Source organism: Xiphophorus hellerii, chromosome 10 (genome assembly GCF_003331165.1).
Source record: "Xiphophorus hellerii strain 12219 chromosome 10, Xiphophorus_hellerii-4.1, whole genome shotgun sequence".
NCBI classification, from domain to species: Eukaryota; Metazoa; Chordata; class Actinopteri; order Cyprinodontiformes; family Poeciliidae; genus Xiphophorus; species Xiphophorus hellerii.
The window spans coordinates 3,896,518-3,915,373 of record NC_045681.1 but is presented as its reverse complement, the minus strand read 5'-3'; the positions used below and the strand labels follow the sequence as shown (position 1 = coordinate 3,915,373).

The 18,856-nt window shown below is 38.2% G+C and overlaps 2 protein-coding genes across 3 annotated transcripts; one reads left to right on the top strand and one right to left on the bottom strand.

Annotated features, from left to right (window-relative positions):
• Positions 1-1,935: 1,935 nt before the first annotated feature.
• On the bottom strand, positions 1,936-11,458 carry pkmyt1 (protein kinase, membrane associated tyrosine/threonine 1). Of its 2 annotated transcripts, none has more exons than XM_032574633.1 (8): positions 11,343-11,458; positions 8,817-9,226; positions 7,900-8,137; positions 7,540-7,819; positions 6,315-6,421; positions 6,063-6,235; positions 5,762-5,979; positions 1,936-3,496 (listed from the first exon to the last, which is right to left on the bottom strand). In XM_032574633.1, the coding sequence occupies exons 2-8, from the start codon at positions 9,189-9,191 to the stop codon at positions 3,154-3,156; spliced, it is 1,734 nt and encodes a 577-aa protein (XP_032430524.1). In that variant the 5' UTR covers positions 9,192-9,226; positions 11,343-11,458; the 3' UTR covers positions 1,936-3,153. The 2 variants fall into 2 exon arrangements, with proteins under 2 accessions (XP_032430524.1, XP_032430523.1); XM_032574632.1 differs by having other exon boundaries at positions 8,817-9,230; positions 11,343-11,454.
• A 13-nt stretch (positions 11,459-11,471) lies between these two features.
• Positions 11,472-16,149, top strand: LOC116727289 (elongin-B-like). Its single transcript, XM_032574634.1, has 4 exons — positions 11,472-11,583; positions 13,207-13,341; positions 13,444-13,552; positions 15,242-16,149. Exons 1-4 carry the CDS (start codon positions 11,581-11,583, stop codon positions 15,352-15,354), a joined length of 360 nt encoding a protein of 119 aa, XP_032430525.1. The 5' UTR covers positions 11,472-11,580; the 3' UTR covers positions 15,355-16,149.
• The last annotated feature ends 2,707 nt before the right edge of the window (positions 16,150-18,856 follow it).

Below are 18,856 nucleotides of genomic sequence, written 5' to 3'. Positions count from 1 at the left end.
TGTTGATGAGCTGCAGATTCTTGTTGTCTCTTTCTATGTTGGCCTCTTTCTCATGTTTCACTTCCTCCTGATATCTATGCACGTCTTGCTGTAATCCAGAAACATCCCTTTCGTATCTACAATTGAGCTCATTGTATGAACATTTGAGCTGAGTTAATTCCTCCTGCAAAAGTTTCTCACTGCCTTGCAGGAACGTGATCTTTTGGGACATTTCTTGAAACATTTTATCCTTTTCAGCTCTCAAGTTCTCCAGCAGCCGTTGTTCTTCACTGAGCCTCGCTTCATCATACTTTTGTGTCTCGGCCTCCTGCCTCAGCAGAGCATCATCTGCTTCATCCTGGGAATGCAGCTCCTCGTATGAAGTCTGGAGTTGGTTCAGTTCTTCTTGGAGGGCCAGACGTTTCTTTCTCTCAGCCTGTATGTCAGCTACAAATGCCTCCCGGCTGAGGAGGTGGGCCACCTTTAACTCCTCAAAGTCTTGTTGTAAGTTCTTCTTCTTCATGTACTTCACATCGTTGTGAACCGCAGCGTTAAGGACTGCTGGATCGCTGAACTTCTCTAGTCTCTCAAGTTCCCTCTTTGCCTCCTTGGCCTGGTTGATCAATGTTTCTTTGAGAGCTTCCTGCTTTTTTAACTGGAGTTTCATCTCTTCCAGCTCAGGCTCCAGGTGGGCCAGTTTCTGGTTGTCTTCAACCCCCCCGGCTCTCTCCATTTCCAGGGCGTAGCTGAGTTCTTGGATTTCCCCGTGAAAGATTCTCGGGTGTGCAGGAGCGAAGCTGCCTTGGGGGTTTTGCTGGACTCCCGTTCTCGCCTGGGGTCCCATCATTTTGTTGCAGTATTGTTGAAATAAGTGAAACATTTCTCCTCAATACAATCACTAAAGTCGTCGATTGGTAAACTACCTTAAAGAGCTTTGCACACGTCTGAACTGGTCAGTGATATTGCAAGCAATGAAAAATATGCAGAATTGTGTTGCATACAATTCTGCAGTTGATGACATCACAGACTGCATCGCCAGTGACATCACAGAGTCTTCCTTTGCTGGTGGTGTGACATCATTCCACCACCAAATATCTCACTATTTATTCTTGTTTACATTCAAAATAGTCCATGATTCACTCGTTTTTATCCCAAATATCAGGGCATCAAACTCATTTCCATTTTGGGCCAAAATCTGAATGTTCATACAGGGCCTGTTGCGCCAGATCGTACTGATAAAAACCAATTCAGTTGTTAAAATATCAATATATAGGTGTTTCAGCATTCAATAATTCTTAAAATAACAAAATATTGAACATATTTTCACACTAATCAGTCCGTCCAGGATTGTTTTTGTGGTTTTCTGCAATCATCACAGATTTTGTGGCGCTAATTTAGAAATATTTGTAAGGAATTTTTACGATATTTGAGCTAATATATGATGTTAAATGTTTTCTTTTATTAATCACTCTATAGGTCATGGACTATAACTTGACATCAGGCGAGGCTGAGACAGAGGTCACCAAATGTTTTTGGCCAATTTTGAGAAAAAGTTTTGATAAACTCAGAAAAAATGTGGGGATCTGTTGATTTTTGTGGTTATTTATTTATAACAACATGAAAAAGTAAAAGATAAAAACTATAACTATTGATTTCTACATCTTGTTGAAAGTTGGGTCGGACTGATTAAGCCTTGTTTTTATTATCAGGGTTAAGACTCAAAAATTGTAAATGAGCAATAGTTGTACTAGTATTGTTGTGTCTTGTTTGACACACATAGTTTAAGGTGAATGTTTAAGGAAGAAAACTTCATCCAGCAGTTAATATAATCATAATTCCCAGGCATCTAGCATTCAGTATATGGCTGCCATCTAGTGGTAATGATGTAAAACAGACTCATTCATTTAACTCTGTTGATTTCAGATTTAAACCACAAACAAAAAAAACCCAGACAAGTCAAAGTTGATGTTTTCCGAAGCTTTATAGCCACAGCATGCACCACAAATTAAGTGTACTTTCTTGCAGACCATAAGCAAATTTACTCTGCAGCCCATCATGCAACCTGTAACTTATTTCAGTGTAAATCAAGCCATTTGGGGAAACTATCCGCACGAACACAAACGTTAAAAAAAAGTGCTGTAAGGTCTGATTACGCGTTCAAACCCTTTACCTGAAATCAAATACGCTCTAAAAGAACCCGCAAAAATGGCAGGAAAGAAGAAAAGTTCACAAAAACCCAACACTAAATAATGCGGCGCCCCCTAGTGGACACATTTCTGCTCTTTTTACTGGTTGTTTCATGTGGCAATATTGAAAACTGAAAGTATTTCTGCTGAACCATAAGGTTTTTCCATGTATGTTAATATGTTGTTAGTGAAATATCTTAAGTTTTATATTTTCTTCTATACAAATGCATCACTAACTTCAGAGAAAAATGCAAAAGATAAAATGTTCCCATCACGTCTGAGATAAAATCAGAAACTTCACATGAGAAGGAAAGAAAGTTCAAACTATTTGAAATATTTTTGAGTTATTTTCACAGCAATAAAGTAATCTGACTGCATCTTTTTTGTGTTGGCCGTCTGAATTGCTAAAAAAAAAGGCATTTTTTTCACGTCCAGCTCAACCTTACATAAACAAACATGAACATTAATACAGGGGTGTCCAAAGTGTGGCCCAGGGGCCAATTGTGGCCCTTGAAATGATTTTGTTCGGCCCCTAACCAATAAGTCAAGGATGGGAGAAACAATGGATAACCCCAAAAATGAGAAAATTCCCTGTTTTTCTAGCAATAAGGCTTCAATCTGAAGCTCTTTTTATGCTTTGTTCTCTAATGATAAACAGATTTGATAAAAATAAATGAGAAAAAAAAAAATAAATGTTTGCATTTTAATTTAATGAATTTTGTGGCTCGCCGTTAGTTCAAATTTGCAGGCGGTTTGGACTCGCCTGAACTAATAGATCAATTTCCAATCAGTTAAGATTAAACAGTTTTTCATTGAGGAACTTTACAAGTATTTGCATTTTTAAATTGACATTTGTTTTCACAGTGACTGTGTACAAAAGAGAAATTGCTAATACATTGCAAGGGAACGAATAAAAACCCACTCTGTCCATTAGGGGGCGCCGTAAAATAAACTCTTTAGTTCCAAAGAGGCAAAAGAAAAAATGTCCTTAAGGCTGTCCCTCCAGAGTCGTTTCCTCAAACAGGCTGAGGAGGTTCTTTGGTTCAAAGTTGGGTCGAGGCGGCGGCGCCTCGTCCGCCTGGACCCGGCCGTGTCGGCGGCGCTCGGAGGACGCGGTGGACGGGGAGCCCGGGTGGCGCTCTGCGCGTATGGGGCTGACGTTGGGGGTGAGTTTGTGGCAGGAGTCGTTCAGGTGGGAGCTGGTTGGAGTCAGAGGCAGATTACTGGACGACCAGCCGCCCAGAACCGACTGAGTGGACCGGACCGGGCTGCGGACTGGAGAACCCGGTAGAGGAGTGGATGTGCTTTCCACTGACAGTCGGGATTTAATTCTGAGGGGAAAAGTGAAAACAAAAAAAAGAAGAGAGTAAGATAATTTATATTAGTTAAAAAAACTACTGTAAATATCTTCATGAACTTTATTAAAAGACGAAATGATGAAAAGATTATTCAACAGACAACTTCAGTGATTTCTGCATATTACTGTACTGCCATATGAATATATTCTGGTATTAATACAAAAATAAAATAATACGCATCATTCTGGTAATTTTACAACTTTACTCTCTTATTATTATGACTTTATTCTTGTATAATTTCAACTTCACGATAGCAAAGTTCCGATTTTATTTTCATTTTATTGCAACTCTGTTCCGACTTTATTCTTGCATCGCTACGGCTGTTCTCGTATCATTCCGACTTCATTCTTATATGATTATGACTTTATTCTTACATCATTCTGACTGTGGGGCGACTGTGGCTCTTTGGTAGAGTAGTTGTCTTGCGATCGGAAGGTTGTAGGTTCGATTCCAGCTTCCTCCTGCCACATGTCGATGTGCCTCTGGGCAAGGCACTTAACCCCAAATTGCCTACCGATCTGCGTATCGGTGTATAAATGTGTGCGTGCTTGTGAGTGCGACTGGGTGAATGTGACTCTAGTGTAAAGCGCTTTGAGTGGTCAAAAAATGACTGGAAAAGCGCTATATAAGTTCAGTCCATTTACCATTTATTCTGGTAGCTTTACAATTTTTTTCTGGTATCTCTACAACCTTCTCGTATAATTACGAAGGTTTTCCTCATACAATTCCGACATTATTCTCATATCATTATGACTTCATTCTGGCATTATTACAACTTCATTATCATATTATCATATTATTATTATTTAGGCCTGTCACGATAGCAAATTTTGCTGAGCGATTAATTGTCTCAAAAAATTATTGCGATAAACGATAATATTGTCTGAAGACCTTTTTACACTGATTTAATGGAAATGACGTAATAATGCATGCGATTTCCTGTCAAAGATAGATACACTTTATTTTCAAAAGAATATTTAACACTGGAGCTGATAAACTAAATAAACAAAACAACCAAAAACAAAATGGATTCTCAGTCTCCATTAACAAAAAATGTACTTGATAAAAACTAAACAACATAAAGCCAAAGTGGAAATAAATACTGCATTCAACCAAAAGAGTGCAGATTATGAAGTCTGTATACTATGTTGCCCTTCAGTAATAATTAGATTTAAATAGAGAAGATGGGCACATCGACTACCTGATGCAATAATTCACACTACATGATTTTTTGCTCCTATTTTTCTCCATACAACAATCTTAGACCTTTGGTCTTTCTAAGATTGTGTGGTGTGTTACGATAGATCCTCGTTGCCGCTCCGATCTAAATCAGGGATTTTCCCCGACTGGGATCTTTAACGCAGCCTGTTGAATGTGACAGGTAGCCAATCAGAAAGCGCGGATTCTCCTCCGTGTTTTCTGAGGGGAAATTACGTCGGGGAATCCCAAACAGCTGAAACGGCGCAACCCGAAGTCCAGCCGACGTGGAAACAACATTAATGTTTATTCAACATTTTGTGCAAAGAATATAGAAATGACAAGGGGAGGAGTTGGAGCGAAATTACTACCGCAGTTGATAAACCCGGTAACTTTTCAGCTGTTCTTCGTTAACGTGACGTAAATAGGTTATAATGATTTTCATTCAGTCAGGACTTTACGCTGACACTAGCCACATGCATTGCAGGTAGATTGTAGTAAAGCATTGATTAATGCCTGGTTTTAAAATTAGTTAACTGAACTTGTAGCCATTATTTTGTGCCCATTGTTGGACACCACACGGCAGGAACGAACCCGATCGAACCGTTATAGCTAGGATTTCTGTCGGCTCATGTGTGGTCTGTCAGGTTTTGAAAATGGGCCGACAATCGGCCGCCAGCTCTAAGATCGTGTAGTGTGAGCTGGGCTTTACACTAAGGAAATGAGGAAGGGAGGATCAGTGGAGAGCACCGGAGTTGAGCCTTTTTTCATTCGGTGTCATCAACAGAAAGAGAAAAAGGTCGGGAGAGACGATAATGCCGATAATTGAAATGACGTCGATAGTTTTAATTTATCGTACGATTAATCGATTTATCGTTTATCGCGACAGGCCTATTATTATTATATAAAAAGCACAAGGATACTAAAATTAAAGCAAATATTTCAAAACATCCTCGACCTGAAACCGACTAAAAACCATTAATTATGCTTCAAAGTAATTTTTGTGTACGAACGTACAAACATGTCAACATGATCCTGTACCTGCTGGAAAAGGTGGGGGAAAGTTCTGGGTCTGAGTGATGCAGAAAGACTCCGTCATCCTCTGGACTTCCCGGGTCGTTATGCAGGGAACTGAGGGACAGCGTCACGTCTCTGTCCCAGATGTCCTTCGGCGGCGTACACGGCTCCGGCTTCGACCAACAAGGCAGAAACGGCAAGCGAACCGAGGAGAGGAGCTTGCAACCGAAGCTCACCACAAACTGTAGAGAAAACAATCAAACATTAAAAACCTTTGCGTTGATTAAATGTATTTGTGATGCAGAATGCAGACTGGAACCAGTACTTGGCAGAAGGAGACCAGTGTCAGCATGGTCTCAGCCACCATCAGGTAAATCCGCCTTTTCCATCTGTGCTTCCTGACGCACGGCAGAGCGAGAAGCTGAGAGACGGTTGGTCTTTCACTCGGTTGTGGGGCCAGCATCATCCTCAGGACTGACTGAAGCTCAACAGACAGGCCTGGAAACACAGGCAGAAAAAAAAACTCCTTATTTTATCTGGATAGATTCATCGCTGGCAGACGGAGGGCGGATGTTACCGTTGGTGAACTCCGAGGGAAGGTGGCCCTGTCGGAGCTGCTGCCATCCTTCGCCGCCGTTTGGAACTTCAAGGTTACAGGCGAGCTCCAGAATAGAAACACCCAAACTAAGAGCATAAAAAAGAGTTTTAATTAAACTTAAACTATGAGTGTTTAAGGGTGACCCATTGTGAACAGGTTAGGAAAGGTTTGTGATCTATACAAAACATGTATATTACACTTTTTTCACAAAATCATTAAGTAATGAGAATTTAGTCTGATCAGTTTTGCCTATTTTGAGCTCCTTCAGAATTCGGGTTCTGTCACTTTAAATCCTAGTAAGCTGCTGTTGGCCACGCCCCCCAGCTCAAGGTTTACACTCAATTGTAGATAGAAAAAAAGGGGAGTAAATTTCTACTGGAAATCTAAAAAATTTTCTAAAAAAAAAAAAAAAAAAAGACGAAAACTTTTGTGTTTGAAAAGTCAAAAATTTACTGGAAGTTTTGAAATTAATTTTAGAATTTTTTCTAGAAAAAAATAAGAATTTCTGAGTTTGAAAAGTTGTGAATTTGCTAGAAAAAAAATCAGAAATTTCCTAGAATGTTTTTTTTATCTTCTGAATTTCAAAAGGCAAGTTTTTCTGAATTTCTAGCAAATTTTTGACTTTTCAAACACAGAAATCTGCAAATATTTTCTAGAAAAATTCTGAGATTAATCTTACAATTTCTGAGTGCTATGGCGAGATTTTACTTCTCTTCTTTCCTCCCATTTGCAATGGCCCTAATACGCCGTCAAACAAATGCGAAATATATAACTACACATCTTTGAAAAGCATTAGTAGATCCTCCTGCACAGCTAACGAGAATGCAGCAAGTAATAACTGGATGGTAAGTCAACAACTAGGATAAAGAAGTGTGATTTCTATCACTAAACTGGACAGAGTAAATGTATTTTCAAATTATTGGCATTTATTGATGCTTTCATCAAACAAACGATGGAGAAAATATTAAAAGTATCTATCCTGACAACAAGGACAGTTTTGAGGGGCTTTAACATCGTTAATTGGAATTTATCACAACAATAAATCAAAACTTAGAAATCTATCACAATAAATGATAAACAATACAATAATTGTTTGTTTTTTTGAGTTGTTATTTAGAACCAAATAGAAGCATAAAAAAATAGCTAAATATGAGGTTTGCATAATAGGTCCCCTTTAATATTCCCCATTTCTGCCCTGCCGTACCTAAAAACATCCGCTGCAGGTCCGTACTCCCCGCGCAGCAGCTCCGGCGCCATGTATCGCGGGTCTCCCTCCTGGATGTCCTCCTTCGTCTTCCTGTTTTTGGACTCGGCGCCGGTCTGGTTGACCTCCAACAGAAGCCCGAAGTCTCCCAGTTTGAGCCGCCCAGAATCTGTGATCAGGACGTTGGCGGGTTTGAGGTCCAAATGCACAAAACCATGAGAATGCAGGTGCTGCAGGGCAGAAAGGAGGTCGCACAGGTAGCCCCACGCCGCCGGCTCATCTGGATCAACCAGAAACAAAATGGCGGTCAGCGGGTGAAGAAACGATTCAGTTTCTGAATGAAGATGTTTTAAGGCTGACCTGGGCCAGGAGGCTTGTTCTCGGCGTGCAGCAGCAGGCTGGTGCTGCACAGCTCCGTCTGAATGTACAGACGGCCGCTCTCTTCCCACGCTGCCAAAAAATCCAGAACATGAGGGTGAGGACAAATTCGCTCGTGGTTCCTGGCTTCCTTAACGCTTCGCTGCCTCTCGCTGTTACCCCTGAAGCGCTGGGCGGAGCGCTTCACGGCGTACAGTCGCCCGTCTTTGTTGTTTTGCACCTGCAAAAATACAGAAAATGCTTAAAGGGGAAGTATTATGTGTTTTCCAGGCATGTAGTATCATTTTATAGCACAATGTTACCTTCAGTTGTTATAAAAATGCTGTAAATTTCAAAAATGACTTAGAAATTTTAACATCTTGAAATTGGGGCTCTGTCTCTTTAAGAAGCTCCTGCTCTTTCTGAAACTCCACCTTCAGCTCTGCCTTTTATTGTTGAGGATTTATACTCCAGTTAATTAGTCTATAATTAACTTAGTTGACAATTATTTCATTAATCAGATTAATCACAATTAATCGTTTCAGTCCTAATTTTTGGATTGACAGATTAACAACTGAATAATAAAGATGCTTAATATGTAATTATTTCACAGAATTTGAACTAGGTGAAGCTAAAATTGCCACTTGAGGGGATCTGGGTATAAAATATTTTCTCTTAAATGCAAAATGTAAATATTTTTGTAGAGTTTTGGCTTAATTACTGCTCTAAGTGTGTTGTTCTATCAACCGATGACCCTTTTTTGGAGTCTGTTTACTCCAGTTAACAATTAATCAACTACTAACTTAGTAGTTGATTAAGTTAGTAGTTAATGAAATAATTAACTAATAATTAATTAGTTAATTATTTCATTAATCACAATTAATCATTTCGGTCAATTAATCAATTCTAATATTGCTCACCTTGTAGACCTCTCCAAAGGATCCTCTTCCAAGAAGACCCAAATTAGTGAAGCACTGACCAAAATAAGACGTATGCTTACTGGGATCATACACAGAGCTGGGAGGGGGAGATTTACTGAGCGAATCGGACAGCGGCGTCCACGGCGACTGATGCTGAGGGAACATCCTGCTCAGAGGCGGGCATCCTTTGGAGGGCGGCAGCGGAGGGAGAGAGTAGGAACCTCGAGGAGGGGAGGAGCAGGAGGCGTTCGATGTGGACGACGAGGAAAACGGGAATCTGCGCTTTTTGAGGGAGAAGGACTGCTCTGCGTGGGAGAGGTGCGCCGGGATGGGGAGGGGAGCCCTGGACGTCGTAGTTTCCACGGCAACTGACATGGCGGGAGGATTTCTTCAGTTCTGTTCAATCAAGGCTGGAAAACAGAGTAACCAGAAGTTGTACTGGAGTAAGAGTAGCACTACTTCAATATATTTTTACTCAAGCAAAAGTAAAAAGTATTCATCCAAGAAATTATTTCAGTAAAAAGGTATTTGGTGAAAAGTCTACTCAAGTACTGAGTAACTAATCAAATTATCAATCATTTCATATTTAAAAATTACATAATCAGACAGAACAAAATAGAAAGTTAAGTGAAGGTGTTGGTATTTTAGAATCAAAATGACAATACTTCATATAAGCAAAAAAAAATAACAAAATCAGGCAAAAGAACATTTTTCCAAATCAGTTTCTTTCAATAAAAAAAAAAATTAAACTTTAACAAAAACTGCAGGTGTGTGTCTGTGTCTGGTGAATCTTTGGTTAAAACTTGTTTGTTTGTCATTAAGTGGGTAGAGAATCCAAACATTTTACTCAAGTAAGAGTAGAAATACTTCATAATAAAATTATTCAAGTACAAGTAAAAAGTACAGCTCAGTAAAAATACCCTTAAAAGTAAATTTGCTCCAGCAAATTTAAATAATTTCTACCCAACTCTGCTGGAAGATATAAAAACAAAACATTAAAAGGCTGGAAACAGATTTGAATCTCAGCCAATTAACTGAGAAGAAAAAGAGTCCAAACCCGAAGAATTTGTTACAGAGAGAAAAAGCTTTGATGTTTTAAGACGTTTTGTTGCTTTAATTTGTCATTTAGACTCACGATGTTGCAATGACCTCATTTGTTGATTATAAAGTCTAACTTGCCTGAAGATCAGCAGCTAACAGGTTTAGCAGCCCAAAGGCCTCCTGTTTAATAGGGCAGCTAATTACGAAGAGGTGACCAAAGTGTGGCCCGGGGGCCATTTTCGGCCCCTGGACTGATTTTGTGTGGCCCGTGACTTTACTTCAAGAATAATGTGTGTTTGTAGACGGAAAAAATGTGTAGTAAGTTAAATGATATATGTCATACTTCTAAACCCTACACTAAGTAAAATTATTAGAGTAAACATTCAAGATCTAGAGATGCGGCGGTTAGTTAATTTATTACAGGTCACTAAATACAGCTGACGTTTTCAAACAAAGAGCGAATTAAATCCTTTTTTTTATTGCTCAGAATTGACTACATTTTGTTTAAAAAAATTTCCCAGTTGATACAAAGAAATGTTGCTAAATTTAATTTATTAAGCAAACCTCCAAATTTATTTTAAAGTTTTGGATCTGTAACAATTTACACATTCCTTCCCAACAAAATACATATTTCATTTCAAAATTCAAAACTGATTATTCAATATTTGAGAGATCTTTAAAATCATCCAAATATTGATTTAATTTCATCTTTTTAACCCGGTTTATTAATTAGAAAAAAGGCAACAAAACAAAGACTTAGAGCATTTTTTCCTGATGATCTTAAATTAAGAACAAAAGCATTAAAAAACACTTACAAAATTTCTAAATGTTGCAAACTGTCTTGTTTTGTTGAGTAAAACTCAAATTATTATGTTATAGAGAGTACTGGCCTTGTAATCAGATGTAATCAACTTGAGATATCCAACTTATCTTGTTATTACTTAACTTTTTGCTAAATTTGTTGCTCAAAATTGAAAATAAAAGGTCAGACATCAAAGAAAACCAGAAAAACTAAGCAATCCATATCTAGATCTGGAATGTCTACTTTATTAATTTGATTTAGCACAGAGTTTAAAAGTATGACATATATCAATTCATTTGCGACACATTTTTGGTTCATGCTTCACCAACCATGGCCATCTTCGGCTTCTATAGTCTGGGAAATAGTTGATCTAAAAACGAGACAAGTCCAAAAATAAAGCTAAAACTGAACTAAATCAACAAGTTTCAAATATACAAACACTGTAAAACTGTAGCAATTGCAATGAACTCACTGACTTCAATGTTCTCGATTAAAATTTGCTCAATTGCCATAAACGTGGACAACTGTCAAAGCTGTAAAACATGTAGCTAACAATAACAACGCAGGCGGAGCAGCTGCAGACTTAACGTCGCTAGCTAACTACCGCCCCGTCAAACCCCCTTTCCGCCCTCTGGCAGCTCTGGGTTTACTAAACAACATTAAATTAGTAACATGACACCAACCATAATCCAGTTTTCCTGATTTCTTCCAGCAGAAACTAATTTGTTTGTTGGTATCTGCTTCCAGAGCTGAGCGTACAGTCCTCTTTCAGCTCATAATCACCTGCTCGCGCCAAATTCTGAACAGTTTACGCAGCGTTGCGTAGTGCGACGTAACTGCACGTACGTTGCGCAATATCCGCAAGCGTTGGTGCAGTACAGTCGGGGCTGGCGTAACTGGCTAGCTAGCTGATCCCTTGAAATGGTAACTTTGTTTAACGGTTATTTTACGTGATTAGTCTTGAACTACCTTAACGGAATTAATACCAATTGTCTTACATGAAAGTGTTAATGTAACATAGTGCTATATTATCTTTGGTTTTGTTAGCCTGTTCAAGCTAAACTGGCTGTGTTAGCTTGGTTATCTTATCGCTAATGTGTGTAATGCTAACAAGTTTGCTACAACATTAGGCTAACTACGGGCAGCCGAAAACTATTCTACTTTATCTGTCAAGTTTCCAACGTTGCTTTTTACGACCTGGCTTTATTTTAACGGCATACTCGAACTGGATACGTGCTAGCTTGCAGCTAAGTGTGCGTTGAAAGAGCTAGGTATTATTCTTTGTCAATCAATGTTTTGTCCGCAGCCTTAACTGTATCCTTATACCGATTTGTTGGGAAGACTTCTGTGTTAATTTCTTTGTACTATGAGTACATAACAAAACTAAATGTTAAATTGAAAACACCTGAAGTGAAAATCGAAAATAAAACTGCTATGCTATCCTGTGATGCAAAAACTATAGTTGGAATGTTATCTAAGTAATTTAGAATTGCTTGTTTTAACGAAGACACGGCTATCATTTACCGTTTGGTTTATTTTTGTGTCTGCTTTTACATTGTTTTTGATTACTAAGATGATTATCACTTTAAATTTGTATCTAATACAAAAGAATGTTCCAATATTTGACTTATTGATCAGTGACCTACTTGCCAATTACTGAAAAATCAGTTTTATTTCTTCCCTATTTATGAATTGAGTCTAAAATAAGAAGTCAGTACATCAAGTAACGATTGTATTTGAGTTTATTAAATATCAGATTAAGTTAATGAATTTGTACCTTTTGTAAACATTTAAAAATGACAATCTAGTCACTCCAACCTCCACTAAGTGTCTTCTCTTTCGCGAGTTATAAAATTGGAAATGGCAGCTTTTACCATTTTGCTTCTTTATTTGAAATCCCTAGACATAATCAAAACTTTCTGTTTATTCACATATGTGAAAAATCTGTTAATCAGGTCATTTATAGGAAAATATTTTCATAGAATGTTGAGAAAAGTATTAAATCAAGATTTTTCTCACTTTTTAATAGCTATAACAATATTGATTAGTATTAATCATAATTTTTCTGACACTTTTCTATCTTAAACATGAGATTTACCAACTCAGAAGTGGACATTAAATGAAGTGAGAGTTCCTTCTTCTGACTAAATGTGTTCAGCATATGGAAAGTGTGAACACAAGTTTCTTAAAATGTAGTTTTCTACCAAATTCGGTATCTTAATACAGCACACAATAACATTGTGATGAGGATTTGTGATTCAATACACTTTTATAGCGCTACTTTCCAAGTTTGAAAAGGTTTAATGTGGAAACATGTTAGTTTCTAGTCGTGTTTTCCCTTTTTTCTGTATCTAAAACATAAAAATCACACTTTAAAAAACTAGCTACTTCTTATATATTAAAAAAAAGAAGTACATTTTAATAACCCTCAAGAAACTAAACATGTTTAAACCAAAGTCTGAATCAAACTGATAATGCCATGTTTTTCAAAGATCAACAACAAACTGTAACAAACAACAACATATGATTGTGCTGATTATCTTCAAGGACGTGTTCCTAATGATCAGGCGTCACAAGACGACAATCTTCACAGACGCCAAGGAATGCACCACCGTGTATGAGCTGAAGCGTATTGTTGAAGGAATACTTAAAAGAACTCCTGAGGACCAGCGGCTCTACAAAGTGAGTTTAAACCTCAGGAGCACGCAGTCCTGAAATCATGTTTATTGGAGCGGTTTCCTGCGCTGCTTCCTGTTTGTAATGGGTTTCGTTTTCTTTCTGCAGGATGATCAGTTACTAGAGGACAGTAAAACTCTGGGAGACTGTGGATTCACCAACCAGACTGCCAGACCTCAAGCACCAGCTACAGTTGGTCTGGCCTTCCGTGTAAATGGTAAATATTGTTTTATCTATGCGTTTGTCTCTAAAGCTCAGGAATATGTTTATGTGCTTTAGTTAGTATTTTTAAGGCTTTGTTTTTCTGAGCTAGGAAATCTAACGTCTCATCTTGCGTTCTCTTGGTTAACTAAATCACAAATCCTTTGGATAGAATAACAAGAAGTGGAATCCAAACATACTTGTTTGCTAGTTAATGTGTATTTTTTGTACAGAAACCATCTAAAAATATTTAAACATCTTTTTGTCCAATTTCCACAGATAAGTTAGCAAAATAAATGGATCTCTTGAAAGTGTAAAACTAGAGCAAAATATGACTTAAGAAAAAAAACATAAAAATAAAATCTAGTAATAAAAAAAAGCATTTCAAAAGTAAGTTAAATTTATTGCCTCTAAGTAGTAGATCAGATTTTTCAAAGAAAAAAGTTTTTTACTTAAATATTAAAGCCAAAAGCATAAAAAGAGAAAAGAAATCAAGCTCCTCTGCTTTCTGTCAGTGCTAACTAGAAACTACCAATCAGAGCCAGGAGGCGGGTCTTAGCGCTGTCAATCATCTCTGTGTGACGCTCAGCAGGGTCTGTCATGAATCCTGAGGCTAGTTTGCATGGCCACAGATGACGGTTCATAAATGGTTTTCCTGTAACGTTAAGTGGCTTCTCCACCATTACCAGACTTACCAGCACGTCCATTAGATTGATTGACAGTTAGAAGCCCCTCCTCCTGGCGCTGATTGGTTGTTCTTAGACAACCAATCAGAGCAACCAATAGACAAGAGGTGGAGAAGATCGATCTTTTCACAGATTATCTGTCTAAGCAAACATGGTGACAGTTATAACAGATAAAAACATTCTTTATAAAAGTTACGTACTGCAGCTTTAAGGCCCTGAAGGGTTTTCAGTCTGATGGATGAATACTCCCAGAGCTCTTTATTCACTCCCTCTGCAGTTCAAAGGTGTTTACATCCAATCAGTCATCTTGTCATTAAAGCTGCAATTTGTAACTTCTACAAAAAATATGTTTTCTGCATTTTTGTAAAAACTGTCACGATGTTGTGACAGTTCAATATGAGACAAGTAATTTTTGAAAAGATCAATCTCCTCCTCCCTGAGCTACTATCTTAAGAAATGCACTGCTGCCGACCAAGAACAACCAATCAAAGCCAGGAGGCGGGACTTAGCGCTGTCAGTCAACCTCATGAATGTGCTAATGGTGGAGAAACAACTTATAGTTACAGGAAAACCACTTATCCGCTGGCATCGGTGGCTATGCTAACTAGCCTGAGCATTCAGGCTCTGCTAGGCGGCACACACGGCATGATTGACAGCGCTAAGACCCACCACTGGCTCTGATTGGTTGCTTTTAGTTAGCACTAGTAGAACTCACACATTAGTTTTCAGATTATGTGTCTCATAAATTATTGACATGATATGGTGACGGCTTCAACAAATATATAAAAACATATTTTTTGGTAAGTTACAAACTGCAGATTTACAGAGTAAATACTGCCAGAGCTCTTTCTTCACTCCCTCTGCAGTTGAAAGTTGTCGACATCCAATCAGTCACCTTGTTGTTAAGCAGCCCAGCTAATTCCTCTTGTTCTGAGACCGATGTGTTTTCCTCCAGCTCTCTGACATGTTTTATGCTCCGCTGTCACTGCGAGGCTCATGTTTCTCCGCTTCCCCTGCAGATGAGATGTTTGAGCAGCTGCACATCGAGGCCTTCTCCAGCCCCCCCGAACTCCCCGACGTGATGAAGCCTCAGGACTCCGGTAGCACTGCCAACGAGCAAGCGGTGCAGTGATGGCGGCGCCGGCAAGGACGGAATCGGCTGTGTGTGGATTAACTGGAGTGAAGAAGTAATTTAATTTAATGAATGCGGACATTATAGGGGTAACCGAGCCTGCCCACGTTACCTTCACGCCATCACATCAGCGTCCCGCCTCCCTCTACTCCTCCTCACTTTCGCCAAATTACTTCTCAATGTCTTTCTTTTTATCTCCGGTATCCACGCCATGTGCAGCCCTGCTCCTTGAATTTACCCGAAAGCACCAACCGTCACGAAATTTGGAGCGAGAATGTTGTTACTTTGGAAAGTGTGAGTGTATGTAAGCGTGCGTCTTTGAGTTGACTATAATTATTATCATTAGCATTTTTGGAAAGGCGTAGTTGTGTGTCGCAGTGCGCTAGATGTAAAAACCACTCGGGTAAGAATCCAGTATTTGAATCTGCATGAACAACTTTGAAGCTAAGGTTGCAGACCGACCGCTGAGACGTTTACTTGGTCGGACACTCACTGCTATTTACTCCACACCACCAATTTGACACATCTAGAAACAGCGGTTTGTTTAATCAGTATGTGTGAATCGTCAGTCAGTTGTGTTTCATGCACTGAGACCAAAGGCGATGATGCGTTTGGTCAAAGCACATTTGGTCTGTGACATTCGCAAACACCGAATGAGAACTTTGTTCTTTAATTTTCATTTTTTATATATGCTTTCATCATGTCACCAACGTTATTATGGCATCTCCTAACCCCCGGCACACAAACAAAGCTTGTAACTGTAAGCTCGATTAATTAAAACGTTTTTCCTGTTTTGTTTTTTTCATTCCTCTGCCTAACAGATTTTTATTTATGTCACATGATGGTTGTGTTGTTTACAAGAAGACAGTCGTTTGTGGAAAAAAAGTTCTTGTTTTTCCTGGTAATTAAAACATTTCTCAAGTCAGTGGAATAAAAGGAAATTAGTGGATGCTCAAAGTGTGGCCCGGGGGCCATTGGGGGTCCTTGGATGATTTTGCGTGGCCCTCTTTCACAATTAAAGAAAAATTAATTCTCACTGATGGAAAAAGATAAACTAATCTAAATGTTCTTAAATGTTAGCTGCAACACAAAGCATTCATCTTTATCAGCCTTTATTTTGCTTTTATTCTAATGGTAATAGGAGTTCCCAGTAGCTTTTGAGCTACTGGAAAGCAGACACCTGAACTTGGCTAAATCCTGTTTGTGTTGCTGAAAACTAAAAAAAAACTAGAAAATGTGGATCACTTGTTTTTTTTGTTTTGTTTATAATCATTCAAACCTAGAAAACTCCTTTTTGTTTCAAATATAATCATTTTACCCTTTTTTGACAGAAATCAAACTACTTTGTTCCATTAAATGTTATGTGTTTAGTTTATTTTGTACGACAGCATTAGGGCTAAACTAAGGGGAGAAAAATAAATTCTAGGTATCATAAAATTACGAGAATAAAGTCGAAATTATACAAGAATAGTCTAAATATTTTAAATAAAGTCATAGTATTATGAGAAGTTCTGTTACTAGAAAGTTGTACAAGAATAAAGTCAGAATTACAAGAATAAAGTAAAAATGGTGTTACTTTATTCTCGTCTTTTTAAAACTTTTTATTTTCCTAGCATCTCCCTAATGCCCCGTTGTAATTATGGAGCAGGTGAAAATAATTTTTAAATGTTTTGCCTCCTTGGCAAAAGGTTTGGATGCCTCTGCTCTCCCTGTCTGTTCTCCAAACGGTCCAGAATGAATTTTGTGCTGCTCAATGTTTCTCTAAAGTCATCAACATATTTTAGACAAAAACGATAAATTGTGATGAAATTCATGGGATGCTCCTGTAAGCCATTAAAAATACGTAACATATCCAAACCAAAGTGTAATGCAGCTGTGTTTAATACAGATACGGCACATACAGAAAGTATTCACAGCTCTTCACTTTTTCCACATTTTGCTACAGCCTCATAAATTCATACTCTTTCCTCATAGCCAATTATGACGATATGGAAAGAATAGAAAACCAAGAAATCACATTTCTGTAACTTCACAGTTATGAAGCTCAAAATTGAGATGTTTCTACAACATAAATGGAGTCCCATCTGTTGTAAATTTATTTGATTTAGACTTAAATTAAAAGGTAGCACTGATGCCTTGCAGCGAGAAGGCGTACAAAGGTAATACAAAACATGTTTATTACTTTCTCTGCACAAAATCATTTTATATAAAGAGATTTCAGTCTGGTCAGTTCTGCCTATTTTGAGTTGTTTTAGGGCCTCTGTCACTTTAAATCCAAATAAGATGCTGACCACGCCCCCCTAATGTTTACACTCGCAGGTGAAAAATGGCTTTAAAACAGATGCTCAGATTATTCAACCGCTCATCTCTGGAAAGCAGAAGCAACACGAAAGTAACAAGTGGATTCTGGATGGTTAGTAAACAAAAACACTCGTGTTTTCCAGCAGCACGTTGTACGGAACACAGCTTAGGTTGCTAGGTAACGGGCTGGGCTTCACTGGGGTTGCTAAGCAACGACCCAGAGCCTAATTTGTGACGTTACATTCCGAGGGTTTCTGAAATTGGTAATTTTCCAGTCACCAAAAAACATTAAGTTATTGAGAAATGTTATTTTTTAATGAAATAACAGCACAGATAAAATTAAAAATTCAAGTCTTGGTGTGCGACTGTTTCACAGCGCCTGTTGATGTGGATGTACATGGAAATTTCTTATTTTCTGCTTTCATATCTGCCTTTAAAATTTTGAGAACCACTGATGTGGTTAAAGAAAATTTTCCCTTTATTATCATCATGTTTTTTTTGTTTGTCTTTTTTAATAAAGATATTTTTTAATTATTTTGGAATAAACATTTTCTGTACTGAAGTAAATTTTTATTCCAAAATTTAAAGAAGAGCAGAAATGTCATTAATAAGTTAGAATTCAAAACAAATATTTAATTTTAAAAAGCAACAATAAGAAAACAATTGCATTAATTCAGATAGAATATTAAATAGCCTTAATATTTCATTATTAAGTGTTAAGCATTTATTTCTTGTTATAGTTATGACACATGCTGATTTTTATTGCATTGCATTTAAATATTAACACATTTGATAAAGCAACAAATAATAATAATACAGTTTAGTCAGTATTAGGGCCATTTGATAGTTTGATAGTTAAGAAAATGAGTACATTTCCGCCACATCGTTGGAAATTTCGGGCCTCCAAATGTCGAATATTTGCAAAATAAATCCATCCATCCATTTTCTTACACCCTCGTCCCCAGTGGGGTCGGGAGGCGCTGGTGCCTCTCCAGCTACGTTCCGGGCGAGAGGCGGGGTCACCTGGACAGGTCGCCAGTCTGTCGCAGGGCAACACAGAGACAGACAGGACAAACAAACAAACAGAGAATTTTAGAGAGTCCAATTTACCTAACAGTCATGTTTTTGGACTGTGGGAGGAAGCCGGAGAACCCGGAGAGAACCCACGCATGCACAGGGAGAACCGGCCCGGTTCGATTCC

Excerpts from the sequence above, each read along its gene's own strand:
- pkmyt1 (XM_032574633.1), bottom strand. The coding sequence starts at position 9,191 with ATGTCAGTTGCCGTGGAAACTACGACGTCCAGGGCTCCCCTCCCCATC. Across the intron at positions 8,138-8,816 it reads CCTTTGGAGAGGTCTACAAG|GTGCAAAACAACAAAGACGG; the intron begins GTGAGCAATATT and ends GTATTTTTGCAG. Across the intron at positions 7,820-7,899 it reads GAACAAGCCTCCTGGCCCAG|ATGAGCCGGCGGCGTGGGGC; the intron begins GTCAGCCTTAAA and ends TGGTTGATCCAG.
- LOC116727289 (XM_032574634.1), top strand. Across the intron at positions 13,342-13,443 it reads AGGACCAGCGGCTCTACAAA|GATGATCAGTTACTAGAGGA; the intron begins GTGAGTTTAAAC and ends TTCTTTCTGCAG. Across the intron at positions 13,553-15,241 it reads TCTGGCCTTCCGTGTAAATG|ATGAGATGTTTGAGCAGCTG; the intron begins GTAAATATTGTT and ends CTTCCCCTGCAG.